The sequence below is a fragment of the Mustelus asterias genome, chromosome 3, assembly GCF_964213995.1.
Source record: "Mustelus asterias chromosome 3, sMusAst1.hap1.1, whole genome shotgun sequence".
In the NCBI taxonomy this organism is placed as follows: domain Eukaryota; kingdom Metazoa; phylum Chordata; class Chondrichthyes; order Carcharhiniformes; family Triakidae; genus Mustelus; species Mustelus asterias.
In genome coordinates, this window is record NC_135803.1 from 105121522 (window position 1) to 105137777 (window position 16256).

The following is a 16256-nucleotide window of genomic DNA, read 5'->3' on the forward strand; positions in this document are numbered from 1 at the left end:
ACGTGTTGTGTGCAGGCTGCAGAAACATGTGAGAAAAAGAAAAACTTCCATTTCTACAGTGTCTCAGTATATTTCAAGTGCAACTAATAAAATACTTTTTGAAGTGTCGCCATTGTTGCAATGTCAGAAACAGCAGCCAATTTGCACACAGCAAACACCCACAAACAGCAAAGCAGCAGTGACCACTGTCTTCATGATGTTGCATGAGGGTGATATATTGGTCTGGACACTGGGGAGAACTCCCTTGCTCTCCTTCAGAATGGTACCATGGAGTCTTATACATCCACCAGAGAGAGCAGTCAGAACCAGGGTTTAATGCCTTGTGTAAAAGACCCTCTCAGTATAGTATTGCTGCATCAGCCTAACTTTTCTGCTGAAGTCGCTGGAGTGGAAACTGAATTCACAACCACATTATTTGTTGGCCTCCAGGCAACAACCTACAGTAAGTATCCCATCCAACAACCTACAGTATCCCATCCAACAACCTGCAGTATCCCATCCAACAACCTACAGTATCCCATCCAACAACCTGCAGTATCCCATCCAACAACCTGCAGTATCCCATCCAACAACCTGCAGTATCCCATCCAACAACCTGCAGTATCCCATCCAACAACCTACAGTATCCCATCCAACAACCTGCAGTATCCCATCCAACAACCTGCAGTATCCCATCCAACAACCTGCAGTATCCCATCCAACAACCTACAGTATCCCATCCAACAACCTACAGTATCCCATCCAACAACCTGCAGTATCCCATCCCACAATATAATATCCTCCTGTCGAATCATTGGATTTTTCTCCTTTTTGGAGGAGAGAATGCTGCCTGAAAATGAAAATTATATCGCAACAGGAATCAGGTTGGCTGACAGGGAGTAAACAATTGGAAGACATTGATTTATTGTGGCAGTTTGAAGTGAAATTTACTTTCCTGTAGCTCACCATGCAACAGCTTGAGCCCTGTATTCAAACATCATCTGCTGATTGATCAAGCAAGGTGGACAAGCCTAAGATCACAGAAACGTGACAGCACAGGAGGCCATTTGGCTGTGCTGGCTCTCGGAATGAGCATTTCACCTGGAGATAGCCCTCCCCCCCACCTTCTCTATATAACCCTGCACATTCTTCCTCTTTATTGAATGTCTGGATTGAATCTGCCTCCGCCATCCTCTCAGGCAGTGCATTCCCACTTGTTGCCTGAAAAAGTTCCTGATTATGACCTGGGCCGGAACTTTCTGGCTGTTCACACTGATGGGATCTTCCAGTCCCGCCGGCAGGGTGTGGTGCCGTCAATGGGAAATCCCACTGACAGTGACGGGACCAGAAAATCCCGCCACTGACAAATAGCACACCGCCAAGAAACACATGGAACATTGGAACTAGGAACAGAAGTCGGCAATTCAGCCCTTCAAGCCTGCTCTGTCACTCAATCAGATCATGGCTGATCTCTCCCTGGTCTCAAATCCACCTCCCCACCTGTTCCCAATATCACCTTACCCCCTTTTTTATTAGAAATATGTCTATCTCCTTCTTGAAACCATTCAATAATTCAGACTCCACCGCGCTAATTCACCGCCCTCTGCGAGAAGTAGTTCCACCTCATCTCAGTTTTAAATTTACTGCCTCTACAGGTCAACCTATACCCGTGACCTCTTGTTCGAGATTGCCCCATTAGAGGAAACATTTGGCCTACATTTTCTTTATCAATCCCTTTTAAATTTTTATATACCTCCATCAGATCCCCTCTCATCCTTCTAAACTCCAGCGAGTAGAAGGCCAAACTTTTTAATCTCTCCTCATATGTCAACCGTTTCATCCCTGGAATCAATTTGGTGAACTGCCTCCAATGCTGCCACATCTTTCCTCAAATAAGGAGACCAAAATTGGACACCATACTCCAGTTGTGGTCTCACCAACACCCTACTCAATAGCTTCCCCTATACAACACACCACAGGGGGGGGGGAACCAGAAACCTCCCCTCCACCAATTATGCCTTTTGCATAAGCAACAGTGCAAACAGTCTGAACACAGGCAGATCAACAACACCCTGCATTTATATAGCACCTCTAACATAGTAAAGTGTCCTGATGCATTTCACATAAATGTGATCAGACACAATGTGGCCTGGCCACCTGGGGCCACATAAGGAGATATTAGGGCAGATGACCAATTGCTTGCTGAAAATGGTAGGCTTTAAGGAGCATTTTAAAGGAGCAGATGTAGAGATGCAATGGGATGTCTTGGTAAACACTATACAAATACAGGTCTTTTTTCACCCCTCTGTTAGGTTTTTTTTGGGGACAGTTGAAATTATATGCGGTTTCTACCTCACTCCCTCTCTGGCTCTACTATAGTTTGAAGCAGTTGGGCCTTTCATGTCCCCCCCCCCCCCCCCAGCTGGGTGGTGGGGTAATAGGATTGTAGATTGTTTCATCTCCTGGCTCTGCTCAAGGTTGGCACGGTGACTGCACTGAAATCATGAATCCAGACCTGCCTGGGAGCTTTGAAACTCAAAACCTGACTGATTCCCTCACCAACACTCCCAGCCCCCACCCCACCCCCCAGCCTGAATCCACAATGAGCTGCTTTGAATGCCACTGAACACATCGGTTCAAGCAAAGCGACCAACAGCTGAAATACCTCCCTAATACTAACACAGCCTTTCCACTCATGATATTCCCAACATGTTGACAGTTTAAGCCGTAATGAATTCCAGAGCCTCCGAGCAGTTGACAAGCTGTCAGCTCCGATGGACGCTACTGGTGGTTTAGCGCCATCGGCAAAGCGAACGTGACAAGGTCAGCAAGAGTCGATTCACAAATGGCCCTTACTCATTTGGGAGGAGTGGACACAGCTTGCAAGGGTGATCCAGCCAGTTCCTTTAAATTAAATGACTTACTTGTCATTAATTTATCAAGACCATTCCTACAAGTCTTAAGCACAGATTTGACAAATAAAGAACTACTAGCTGAGCCCTGACCCACAGTAGAGTAGGTTGATCTTTATTTACTGGCTCCCAACATACTCGTCAGTCCTGTCGTGCTGCACATTGAAGTCATGTTTTGCGTCCAACTTACTGTCGGGACGTAGGAACAGGAGTAGGCCATTCAGTCCCTCCAGCCTGGTCTACCATTCAATCATATCATGGCTGATCTCTATGTTCAACTCTCTTTACCCACCATGGCTCCATAGACCTTATTACTCTTAGCCAACCAAAACATCAGTTTTGAAAGTTTCAATTGACCCCCTTTAGCCTCAGCAGCACTGTAGGGGGAGAGTTGTAGATATTCACTGTCCTTTTTGGCTGTTCCTTCACTGAAACTGAGTCAAAATCCTGGGACTCCCTCCCTAACAGCACTGTGGGTGTTCCTACATGTCATGGACTTCAGAGGTTCAAGAACGCAGCTCACCATCACCTTTTCAAGGGCAATTATGGATGGGCAACAAATGCTCATCTAGTCAGCAACACCCATATCCCATGAAAGAATAAAAGATGCTTTGGTGACCAAATGCCTATGTAGATCAAAACACCAGGCCAAGACCTGTTGGGTTGAACATCCTGGCCGGGTTTTTGCTCCCAGGTTGGATGCAAAGATATAGGAGAATTCCCAGCTCTGCAAACCTTACCTTTAAAAAACCACCCACATTTGGAACTTTTGTTCCAGGCAGGATGAGGGTGGGGAGGGAACAGCTGCATTAGAAATTGGGCCCGCTGCCCCTGAAGTGAGTGTGGAGGCTGCTGGTTGTGGAGGTGAGCTGAGCGGAAAGCCTGTCTCTGAACTCCAGCACTTGGTTGATTTAGGAAAAAGATTTTAACAAAAAACAGCCCTCACCCTTCACTCCCTTACCATGCTCACACACTCTCCATGTCCCATCCATGCCAACCTACACCACTTCATTCTTCCACCCACAGTCATGTTACCTCATACCCCCTATAGGAACATCGGAATTAGGAGCAGAAGTAGGCAAATTCAGCTCTTCGAGCCTGCTCTGCCATTCAATCAGATCATGGCTGACTTCCTGGTCTCAAATTCACCTAACCACCTAATCCCCATATCCCTTTTTTATTAGAAATATATCTAACTCCTTCTTCTGTCAACCCATGCCAACCCCTCCTGATCCTCATAGGCACCAATCCCCATATCCCCATGGCCCTATACAGTCCCTATGTTAACTTAGTGCCATCTCGTGCCAACCATCCCCCATCCACCACCTTTTTCATTTACCCTCTCCATGCAAACTTACTTTTATCCTTTGGTAGCTCTTTGACAGTTCCTCCACAGCTTTGACAGTTCCAATAAGTCTAAACACTTTCGACGCACAATAATTTAACAATCCCAAAGAATATCTTACCATATCTCACCCAAAGGGTGCCTTACCTCGCCCAGAGGTGTCCTTGAAGCATATTCAAAGGGGTTCCCTGGCTATCCAAACAAAGTAAGAAGTTTAACAACAACAGGTTAAAGTCCAACAGGTTTATTTGGTAGCAAAAGCCACACAAGCTCCATAAACCAAACATGCACCAACCCTGGATTCGCTCCAGACCTGCCCCGGCAAAAAATAGGAAATGCCATGTTCAGCCTCTTCTGGCATTTTCATCTGTTGTGTGGCTTTCGCTACCAAATAAACCTGTTGGACTTTAACCTGGTGTTGTTAAACTTCTTACTGTGTTCACCCCAGTCCAACGTCGGCATCTCCACATCATGATATCCAAACAAATCCATCAGTTCTCCTCTTACTAAAGTGCAAAGGGACTTGGGAGTCCTAGTCCAGGATTCTCTAAAGGTAAACTTGCAGGTTGAGTCCGTAATTAAGAAAGCAAATGTAATGTTGTCATTTATCTCAAGAGGCTTGGAATACAAAAGCAGGGATGTACTTCTGAGGCTTTATAAAGCACTGGTTAGGCCCCATTTGGAGTACTGTGAGCAATTTTGGGCCCCACACCTCAGGAAGGACATACTGGCACTGGAGCGGGTCCAGCGGAGATTCACACGGATGATCCCAGGAATGGTAGGCCTGACATACGATGAACGTCTGAGGATCGTGGGATTATATTCATTGGAGTTTAGGAGGTTGAGGGGAGATCTGATAGAAACTTACAAGATAATGAACGGCTTAGATAGGATGGACGTAGGGAAGTTGTTTCCATTAACAGGGGAGACTAGGACGCGGGGGCACAGCCTTAGAATAAAAGGGAGTCACTTTAGAACAGAGATGAGGAGAAATTTCTTCAGCCAGAGAGTGGTGGGTCTGTGGAATTCATTGCCACAGAGGGCTGTGGAGGCCGAGACGTTGAGCGTCTTCAAGACAGAAATTGATAAATTCTTGATTTCTCGAGGAATTAAGGGCTATGGGGAAAGAGCGGGTAAATGGAGTTGAAATCAACCATGATTGAATGGTGGAGTGGACTCGATGGGCCGAATGGCCTTACTTCCGCTCCTATGTCTTATGGTCTTATGGTCTTATGGTCTTACCTGGCGTAATCCGCACACTTCAGGTTTTACACTCTGGGCTTCCCAAAATCCCACTTAGTCGAGGCAGCTGAGGATTTAAATAGCCAGCTGCCTCCATAAACCAAACATGCACCAACCCTGGATTCACTCCAGACCTACCCTGGCAAAAAATAGGAAACGCCATGTCAGCCTCTTCTGGCATTTTCATCTGTTGTGGTGAGAATCTGGAATCCTGTTTCTGTGCTGTAAATTCAAAGTAATTTAATACTTTCAATGTTTGGAAAACAGGTCCACAGCCTGAGTTTTCAGAAGCCTTGGCGTAAAAGCCACATTGCCAGAGGCAAACAAAGAGTTATTGGGTGAGGATTCAGCTCTCGGCACCATGAACATTTCAAGCTTCCCTACACAAACCTTCCTCCCCAATCCAATCTACCTGAGAAGACTCACCTGCTGCTCTATTTTGCTGGGGACCCTCTGATGGCATCGAGAAAGTGGAGTGGATCAGCAGACTGATGAGGTGGCTTTCAAAGGTGAATTAGATTAATCTTTGAGAAGAACGACATCTGCAGGGCTAGCGGGAAAGGAAAGAGTGGGACGAATTGGATACTTCTTAACAAGGAGCTGGCACAGTCACAATGGGTCGAATGGCCTCATGTGTTGTATTATTCTATGATTCTAAGAATTGTCAAAACACCAACAGATTTGCTGCCTACTGCCATCTTGAGCAGTGATGTGTTGGAAGCTTTCAAGTTAGAAATTGACACAAGTAATCTATCTTTTTGATTGCTGTAGCTGAAATTAGCGATCACCAATCATGTTAATTGCCACTAGCTCCCTTAAAAGGGACTATGAAAGGTGCTATTGTAGACCACAGGATAAGCAACGATGATTGCAGCAAATAACCCTTTGCGGACTATAGCAGTAATTTGCAGCAAACCAGAAAACAAGGGTGACAGATGCCAGAGACTGATTGCTAGTAATGGTCAAGTGGTGCTTTGTACAGGTTAAACCACAGGGCAATAGAACAGAGTGGAGCTGAGATCAGGCAAAATATGGAATGGGAAACTTGAACAGTGAAAGAGGAACTCAAGCAGATTACTTCAGTGCTTTCTGAACTGATAATGCTTTCGTTAACTTCAAACACACACAACCGGGAGTTTGCTGCTCCGTGGATTTTGTGACTGAATTTCAAAGGTATTTCATTGACATTATAAGACCTCCAGTGGTTGTAAAAGGTGCTACATCAATGCAATTCATTCTTTCAAAGTGACAACGCTTCTTAGGTGTAAAAGGCAAAAGAGCTGAGAAGTCATCGAGTAGGAATTTACCAGTGGCAGGGTTCTGCCTTGCCGTCAAAGAATTCGCCACAAAATTCGTCCCCTTCTTCAGCAGGCTGCTTCACAGACACTTAACGCTCTTAGGGGCATTAACTGGTCTGAGACGCGTCTTCCACCCCCATCTAGGATTGAAGATCCACCAGAGAACTCTCTGGTCCCGGCTATGACACTGGAAGCAGTGGCCAGTGCTGGGACTGCAGGCAGTCCCTGAGGAAGAGGAGTCACATGAACAAGTAGGCCACTTAGCCCTTCAAGCCTACTCTGCCGTTCAATGAGATCATGGCTGATCTGATTGTAACTTACACTCCATATTGCCGCCTGACCTTGATAACCTTTCACCCCCTTGCTTATCAAGAATCTATTCGCCTCTGCCTTAAAAATATTCAAAGCATCGGCTTCCACCACCATTTGAGGAAGAGAGCTCCAAAGACTCACAATTCTCTGATAGAAAAAAATTCTTATCTCTGTCCTAAATGGGCGATCCCTTATTTTTAAACAATGGCACTAAGTTCTAGATTCTCTCACAAGAGAAAACATCCTTCCCACATCCACCCTGTCAAGACCCCTCAGGATCTTGTATGTTTCAATCAAGTTATCTCTTACTCTTCTAAACTCCAGTGGATAAAAGTCTAGCCTGTCCAATCTTTCCTCATAAGACAACCCACCCAATCCAGGTATTAATATATTACATCTTTCGCTAAGCTGTTTCTAACACATTTACATCCTTCCTCACGTAAGGTGATCAATTCTATACACAATACTCCAGATGAATTAGGTGCATCGGCCATGCTACATTCTCCCTCAGTTACCCGAACAGGCGCCGGAGTGTGGCGACTGGGGGATTTTCACAGTAACTTTATTGCAGTGTTAATGTAAGCCTACTTGTGATTAATAAATAAACTTTAGATGTAGTCTTACCTGTGACCTGTACAACTGAAATATAAACTCCCTACTTTTGTTTTCAATTCCCCTCATAGTAAATTATAACATTCTATTAGCTTTCCTAGTTACTTGCTGTACCTGTATACTAGCCCTTTGTAATTCATGTACTTGTATACTATCCCTTTGTAATTCATGCACTAGGACACCCAGATTCCTCTGCATCTCAGAGCTCTGCAATTTCTTACCATTTAGATAATAATATTCTCTTTTATTCTTTTCAGCAGGAAAATGAATATGCCGAGAGGAGGCCAGCATTAGTTTCCTTGTGAATGAAGAATTATATCAGTGAGGCTCCTGCCAAAATCTCCATTCTTTAGGAGAGCTCAGCCTGCACTCCCATATAAAATGGGCAAATTAATAGCACACCGATCTGGTCTGCTGTCAATGGATCCTTCAGGGGACTTTTCCAGTCCGAAAGTAGAGTGAAAAGAGGGGATTGGTTTGCTGGAAGCAGAGATATCTACTCATTTCTCACTCCCAGCCTTCAGTTATTTTGGTATAAAATGTGCCATTCTGCATATGTCCCTCTGTCCACTTACCAACCTTTTCTACGGTATCGATTGATGCGGTTAGTTTTAAGCCCGTATTCACCAGCAACAACCTATTACAATTAATGGAAGCTGGTAATGTGTAATTTTTACTGAGGGCAACACTTCACCACTGCCAACCCTCATGCCAGCTGCTACTGAACCATCTGTGCCAAGAGGTGAGCTGCAACAACAAAGTTACCAAAATCACAAAATCGCACTGACAGGATCATAGAATATCATGAATGAATTGGATTGTTGTGCTTTAATGCAACTTATCCTAATTAGTCCTACTTTGCTAATGGGAAATTATATGAGAAATTCAGAACTCAGAGGGTTAAAATCCAATTCCCCATTGATTGCTGCTGGCAGAACTACAGGTTAAATGTTCCTTGTAAAATCCTTATCTCACAGGATAAGATCAACGGTGTCAGGGTCTCCTCAGCCTGCCCTTGCCTTCTCTCTGACCAGGAGCATGAACCTTTCCCAGGCACCAATCAAACACTGTGCATAGCACTAATTGTACAGAAAAGGCTTATCACTAGGAGTAGAGAGGGAGAGAGCGAGTGAGAGTCTGACACCGTGTTCCGCAGACCTCCCAGATTCCCACTCGACAGAAGGATCGCTGGTTACCAGCTTCCACGATAAACAGCATAAATCTCTGGGAAGATCTTACAGCAGCTTGTAGATTAGGAATTGAAGGTTGATGATGTAATGGTTTTCCAAAGGATGCATATTATTGTAGTTTCAGTAGAGACAGCTTGTCTCATTCCTCCCCTCCCCACACTGGACAGACACTTGTACAGCAAAATGAGTACTGACATTTAATGAACAATCTTCCAGTGTTCTTGTGCCAGTTGGAAGCCTCAACCACAAACAAAGTTTAAGCTGCACCAGGAATTATTAGGACAGATGACCAAAAGCTTGGTCACAGAGGGAGGTTTTAAATGAATGTCTTAAAGGGAAAGAGAATGGCAGAGGGGTGAATAGATTCAGGGAGGGGATTAAGCGAGTTTAGAGGCATGGCAGTGATAGCACGGCTGCTAATGGTGGAGTGTGCAAGAGGCTAGAATTCAACAAGTGTAGAGGGTTGTGAGGCTGCAAGAGGTTACACAGCTGGGAAAGATGAGCCCATACATATTTGATGTTTGGGCAGGAAATTGTTCGCAGAACATCCGATAAAAGCAGCGAGTGAAAGATGCACTTGGAAACCAGCCTTGTTTCTTATTTCCTCCCTTTCAATTTCTCACAAAGATCTTCAGCCTGCCTTCCACCCTCTGCAGTGACAATTACGACAATATTTTTCTTCACCACCCAAGGCAATCATGAACGGGACTCCATTCTGCTCCTCATGTCCGGCTTTACCATTCAATTAGATCATGATTGATCTGTATCTTGGAGGTTTTGTGGTACAGTGGGTAGCGTCCCTGCTTCTGAGCCAGAACTTCCAGGTTCGAGTCCCAATCCAGGATTTGATGGCCAAGGAAGGAGTGTTCATAACGGTCAAACAGGTCAAGTGTGTCAACCTGCAAATCTTTCCAAACATGCCAATGGCTGGTGGTAAAAATGGGAGAGACTCCTGGTCAGCCACATTTGATGTGGAGTGGCGCCCCCTCAAGCTATGAGCCCCTGGAGACAAGCTAATGAACTGTTCCAGGAATTACTAGTTATGGAGATAGATGAAAGTCTGCCTTAGCGTGGGAAGAGAATTGGAATGGAATCTCTCTCTGAAGTCCATTTCTCAGCCTGATCCATATCTCTTGATCCTCCTACTGGTACCATGCCCTAACAGACTGTTGGCAACAACTAGATTGGTCCATGATTTTGCTTGGCAAAGCACTGCAGTGGCTTGCCTTTGCCTTCTGTAGTATGGCTGACCAGGAAAATCTCCCACCCTTACTTCCTGCCATCAGGAGTATTGGAAGAATTTACAGGCTGATAATCAACCTGTTTGGCTTTGTTATACACTCACTTTCCATGGCTACCAAGGCCTGAAGTGAGACCTGAACCCAGAACTTCTGCCCAGAGTTAGGGACATTACCCATTGTGCTAAAAGACCTCCATGTTATAATGTAACCAATGATAACATTGGAATCTGTGATGATGTAACCAATGGTAACATGCTGTGAGGGTCAACTGACCAGCTGACCGGTAGACAATATAACCAATGGCAAAATGACGTGGTGGTCAGCTGACCAGCTGCCCCAGTACAAATAGAAAGCAGATGAGGATTGAGGGGAGCATTTATGGCCCAGGGCATGGCCTGAGTGTTGGTGTAATGAAGTTTCTTTACTCAACCTTTTTTCTTTGATTTACTTTGTGAAGTTAGTTTTTTGCTTGCAACTGAAGATCCTTACTGCTGGATGAACAAAGAAAAGGATTTTGAAAATTTTGTGGCAGTGGATGGAAAGAGTTCTAGATTTCACAAGCTTTTGTGTCAAGAGGTGTTCCATGATTTTACTCCACAATTGCTTAGCTCTAATTAGAAGATTGTGCAATGCAATCCAGATGAAATCTCTTCTATTGTCTACTCCGTGCTTTCCACAGAATTTTGCCTCCTAATGAAACAATAAATCTCTCTTCATCAGCAGTAATACTATGGAGAATGGTACAGTAAAGCTATGGGTTAATAGTGAGTCACTGCAATATTACTCAATCCTGGGTGGACTGCTGGGTGGAGAAGCAATGTCAAGCTGCCCCAACCAAAAGGGTGAAGAGATACCAAAACATAATCTGCCTGTTCTCCACATGGTGCTGGACGCTTGACAGAAAAATTATCTTACTCATCACAAAGATGATTTCACAATGTGCCCTAATTATGAATAACCCACTGTTAGCAATTCTAAATCATTGGCCATGGCTCTCTGAACATAATAAACAGAAATGGATTAGAAGCAGAATAACATCCCCAACCCTAACCAATCCATCTCACCATCAAAAAGGAACAGTGCGAGTTTTCTATTGCTCGTACTCTTCATCACACTGCCAGAGTGACACTGCCAACTGGTGCCAAATCAGGCATCCTCTCTTGTGCCATGACTGACTGTTTGCTAAAATCAACGTGAGGTACCTCTCACACTTACCCTGTTGAATATCGATGTGGCAATGTACGCACAGCGTGGGTGAAAAGCTCCAGTCCCACAAACGTACAAGTGAGTTTGGTTGAAGAAATGGAGAACTCTCAGGAAGTTGCCACAGTCCAGCTGGAGAGAAATCAAGATACCTTAGTTATTTTCTAGTACCTTCTGTTCGAAATAAACTCAGATTATTGGCAAACTCAAAATGTAATCTCACTTTAACACCAATTTATCTGAATTGTACTTTTTGCAATTGCTAATTTGATTGGTTTCAACCCTGCACACCTAATGAGCACTTGGGTCACAGTCAAGCTTGTTTTACCCATAATTCCTTTCTCTTTGTCAATCGGAACTTGTCTTATTCATTTACGGGATGTGGGCTTCAAGGCCAGCATTTATTGCCAATCGCTAATTGCCCTTGAGAAGGTGATAATGAGCCACTTAAACCACTGCAGTCTGTGTGGTCTAGGTATATCCACAGTGCTGTTAGGAAGGGAATTCCAGGATTTTGACGCTGAAGGAACAGCGATACATTTCCAAGTCAGGATGGTGTGTGGCTTAGAGGGTAACTTGCAGGTGGTGGTGTTGAGATGTATCTGCTGTCCTTGTCCTTCCAGATGGTAGAGGTCACGGAATTGTAGGGTACTGTGAAAGGTGTCTTGGTGAGTTGCTGCAGTTCATCTTATAGATGCCACACATTGCTGCCACTGTGCTGGAAAAAATAAATGCTGAAGATATTGGATGAGCTGCTGATCAAGCGGGATGCTTTGTCCTGGATGGCGTTGAACTGCCTGAGCGTTCTTGGAGCTCCACTCATCCAGGCAAGTGGAGAGTATTCCATCATATTTCTGACTTGTGCCTTGTAGATGGTGGACAGGCTTTGGGGAGCCAGGAGGTGAGTTACTCTCTGTAAAATTCCTAGCATCTAACCTGTACCCACAGTATTTATATGACTAGCTCAGTTAAGTTTCTGGTCAGTGCCAATGCCCAAGATGTTGATGGTGGGGGAGTTAGCAAATTGTAATGTCATTGAATGCCAAGCAAGATGGTTAGATTCTCTTTTGTTGGAAATGGTCATTGCCTGGCACTTGTGTGCCATGAATGTTCATTGCCATTCATCAGCTAAAGCCTGAATGTTGTTCAGGTTTTGTTACGTATGGGCTCGGACTCTTTCAGTATCTGAGGAGTTGTGAGTGGTCCTGAATGTTGTGCAAATATCAGCACATATCCCCATTCCTGAACTTATGATGGAAGAAAGGTTATTGATGAAGCAGCTAAAGGTGGTTGGGCCTGGGACACTACCCTGAGGAACTCCTGGAGCAATGTCTTGGAGTCAAGGAGGCCATTCAGCCCTTTAAGCCCACTATTTAATTAGACCATGGTTGATCTAACCTCAGTCCTATTTAAATGCCTTTGACCCATACCCCTTGAAACACTTACATAACAAAAATCTATTAATCACAGTTAATTATCACAATGTCTAGTCTTTTGGGGAGAGAGTTCTGAGGTCATAATTTTAAAAAATTTTAAGAGTTTTTTTCATGTCCCAGTTACATCTTAGGAAAGGTTCAAAAAGGTCAGTTTCTTCATCACAATGGACAAGTCCAGTAGGAAACCAGCCAGAAAAGTCTGCATGCTAATCTATTTGACGACATGGTCAATCTTTCCTGTCAAAAATATTCTTTGGTTATTTGTGCTTCAGGTTTTTCTGTTTGTAGAGTTCAATCCTTCAGGTTCTCACCAATCTGAAAAATTACATGGGTTGAACACTGCTACGAGCACTGGACTTTACAAGTCAGTTAGCTACATTTTAAAATATTTCCTTTAGCTTAAAATGAAACAGAACATTCTGCAAAGGTAATGGTGAGGTCATACTAAACACCTCTGCTCAGAGACAGGCCCATGTAATTCGGCAGCCATTGGGTTGAAACTCTAACAAAACTTTATTCAAATCAAGTGATAGTTTTCAGAACGAATAATCCATTCACTTTGAAACTTCATTATTTCCCAGTGTTATCTCTGATTAAGCTGCTTGGAGTTAATAGAAACTTGAACTGAACTGGATCAATGGACTGGAGCTACGCCGTTGAAATATCACTTGAGTTGTGGAGCGGGTATTCCACCAAGACTAAGGATTTTCTCCAGGAGAATCACCATTGTATCATTCTCATGCCCCTCCCAATGCCTGGCTGAAGAGTGGCACTGGCAGGGGCCTGGGAGCCTGCCACCCTCTCAGTCTGTCAAGCATCATTTGGGCAAGGGGAAGAAGATCTAACCAAAGTTGGGAGAAGATTTTTATTTAGCAAAAACGGGATCTGTATGGTATGACAGGTTAGCATACTTCTACAAACCGCCCAGTCGAAGGGGATGAAATCTCAGTTACGTTCCACGTAAAGATATGGGGGATGATTCTCCCAGCCAGCTGCGCTGCTTTTGTAGCGCATTGGCTGGGAGACTCAAGCAGAGACCGATTCGCGGGCTCCCTGCTGGACGCCATGGCCTCCGCGTGTCTCCGGCAGACAGATTTCCAGCGCCGTCAGCTCTGTGCCAGAAATTGGCGTGGAGCTGCATAAATTATTTAAATTAGCATGACCATACAATTTAAATGTTCTTAGCAGGCCCAGGACTGAAATCTCCAGGCCCGCTAGCATCTCCCCCATCCCCCCACCCCCACCCAGGAGTGTTTCACTCCAGCAGGGTTTAGAATAGCTCCCCGCTTGCGAGGATCTACCAGCCCAACCCTGCTGGAGTGAGGGAGGGAGCCCTCGAGACCCCTCAGAGGGTTGGGGCCCGGAGGTGGTGCCCCTTGTACATTGCCACCTTGGCAATGCCAGCTTGAGCCCCCTGGCACTACCCAAGGGGCAAAGTGCCAATATCCAGGAGGCACATGCCCCAAGGGAGCAGGGCCTAATAGGGGCAGGGCATGGCCTGATGGGGCGATTGATGGGATTGGGGGGTTCCGCTACCACTCTGCATTTGGACTGAGTGACAGAGGGAGGGAGGCCAGCAATCAGGGCTGGCCATTGGGGTGGGAGTTGGGGTCAGCCTGCTGGGGAGTTCGGGGCTGCGGGGAGATGGGGGGATATTGAGGCGGGCTGGAGGTGGGGGGGCGGGGGGGAAGGGGGGGAGATCGAGGCTGGCCCGGACATGTCCAGGGTGCAGGCGATCGGGCTGTGGGGGGGCAGTCTGTGTGCTAGTGATGAGGAGTCGCGGGGCTGGCCAGCGTTCGAGCTGGCCAATAACAGATCGGTGCATGCACAGTGGCCCACTCAGCGCTATGCTGCTGTCCTCTCCAACGGGAATAGGCCTCGTCCACTGAATTTCAGCATGATTTACAGTTCACAGAGTGTGGGAGATTCATTTTGAACTCCCAGTGTGATTTACTCCAGTTTTTATGCAAATTTGACACTCAGAAGCTTTTGGGGAGAATCACTTCATGGTGTGAAATGACGATGGGGCTGTTGCAACTTCCAGCACAGTGCAAACTGCCTCAATTTCAGCATTCCCGTTCCACAAGGCCACAGGGTGGCTGATGTGGAAAATGTACAAGGGGGAACTGGTGGGCAGTTCTTCAGAAGTTGTACCAGAGTGGAAGGCGCCTACTCTGCATCTAGAGAAAATGCTGAAAAAACTCAGCAGGTCTGACAGCATCTGTGGAGAATAGAGCCAACGTTTCAAGTTAGGTTGATCCTTTGTCAGACCTGCTGAGTTTTTCCAGCATTTTCTGTTTTTGTTTCAGATTCCCGTATCCGTGATATTTTGCCTTTACTCTACATCTAACTGTGCTGTGATACATCTAACTTGGCCATACTTAATCCTGGCAATGGATGCTTGAAATGAGATGATGTTGAATTCTCCAGAACTAGAACCTCTCAACTTGTGAATATAAAACATTCTCCTTCAAGAAATAACTGGTTCCTGCTGCCGGCTGATGAAAATCTAGTTTTTATGGCACATTTAGTGAAGTAGGATTTGTTTTGTGTATAGTTATTAAGTTTCTATTTGAACACAAATCTCATTTGTAAATACTCACATCAGGGTCCTTCCCAGCCATTTTGCATTCATCTATCCTCTCAGAAGTAGGTGGCCAGTATAACTGGGGGATAAAAAGACATTGAATATATAACACATTGGAAGACAGGCTATAGCAGTGTGATAAAGTTGCTACACAAATGATCCAGAAAATGTGAGTTCAGATCCAATCACAGCAGGCTGAATATTTAATTTAATAGTTAAAAATCTATCAAAATGTTGGAATTGTCAACATGCTGGAGTGTCATGGAAACGACTGCCCTTCAGTGAAAGAAACCTGGTGTCCTCTTCCAGTCTGACATATATCTGACTACAGTCTTGCTTTAACATGGCTGATTCGTAACTGCCCTCTGAAGTGTCCTAGTAAGTCACTCGGCATCAAAGTGCAGCAAAGAGTACGCTGGGGAGCGCCGAATACTTTGGGGGAGCGCCGGGGTACAGTGGGGGGGGGGGGGGGGAGCGCCGAGTACACTGGCGGCACCGCCGAGTACACTGAAGGAGTACCTTCACTACATGGACAACAGCCATTCAAGGAAACAGCCCACTAACACTTTCTCAGGGGAACTAGCAATGGACAATAAATGCTGACCTTGCGAGTGATACCCACATCCTGAGAATCAATAATAAAGGTGTCCTTTCCACGTTTGATAAATTAAGTTTCCAAAGTACAGTGGGACACTGCTAACGCCTTATAAGGTTGGCCCTACTCTGTAACTGACCGGCAGTAGTGCCCTCGGTGACTCTGCTTCCATTGACAAGATCCATTGGTGCTGGAACAGCTGATCCATCAACTGCTCTGCCACACGACCAACTAACTCGAAGAGAAGCAGATCCAAATGTTGTCTCAAGACCAGTGACTACCTCACATCCCACCAGTGGCAGTG

The 16256-nt window shown here is 45.3% G+C and overlaps 1 protein-coding gene across 1 annotated transcript in view; it reads right to left on the reverse strand.

Moving 5' to 3' along the window:
- sema3h (sema domain, immunoglobulin domain (Ig), short basic domain, secreted, (semaphorin) 3H) overlaps positions 1-16256 on the reverse strand; it is a 171522-nt gene that overhangs the window by 81737 nt on the left and 73529 nt on the right. Inside the window, exons 3-4 of the mRNA XM_078209416.1 lie at positions 15374-15436; positions 11347-11466 (exon numbers count right to left, since the gene is read on the reverse strand). Coding sequence (XP_078065542.1) covers positions 11347-11466; positions 15374-15436 — 183 coding nt within the window. The remainder of the gene's footprint in view (positions 1-11346; positions 11467-15373; positions 15437-16256) is intronic.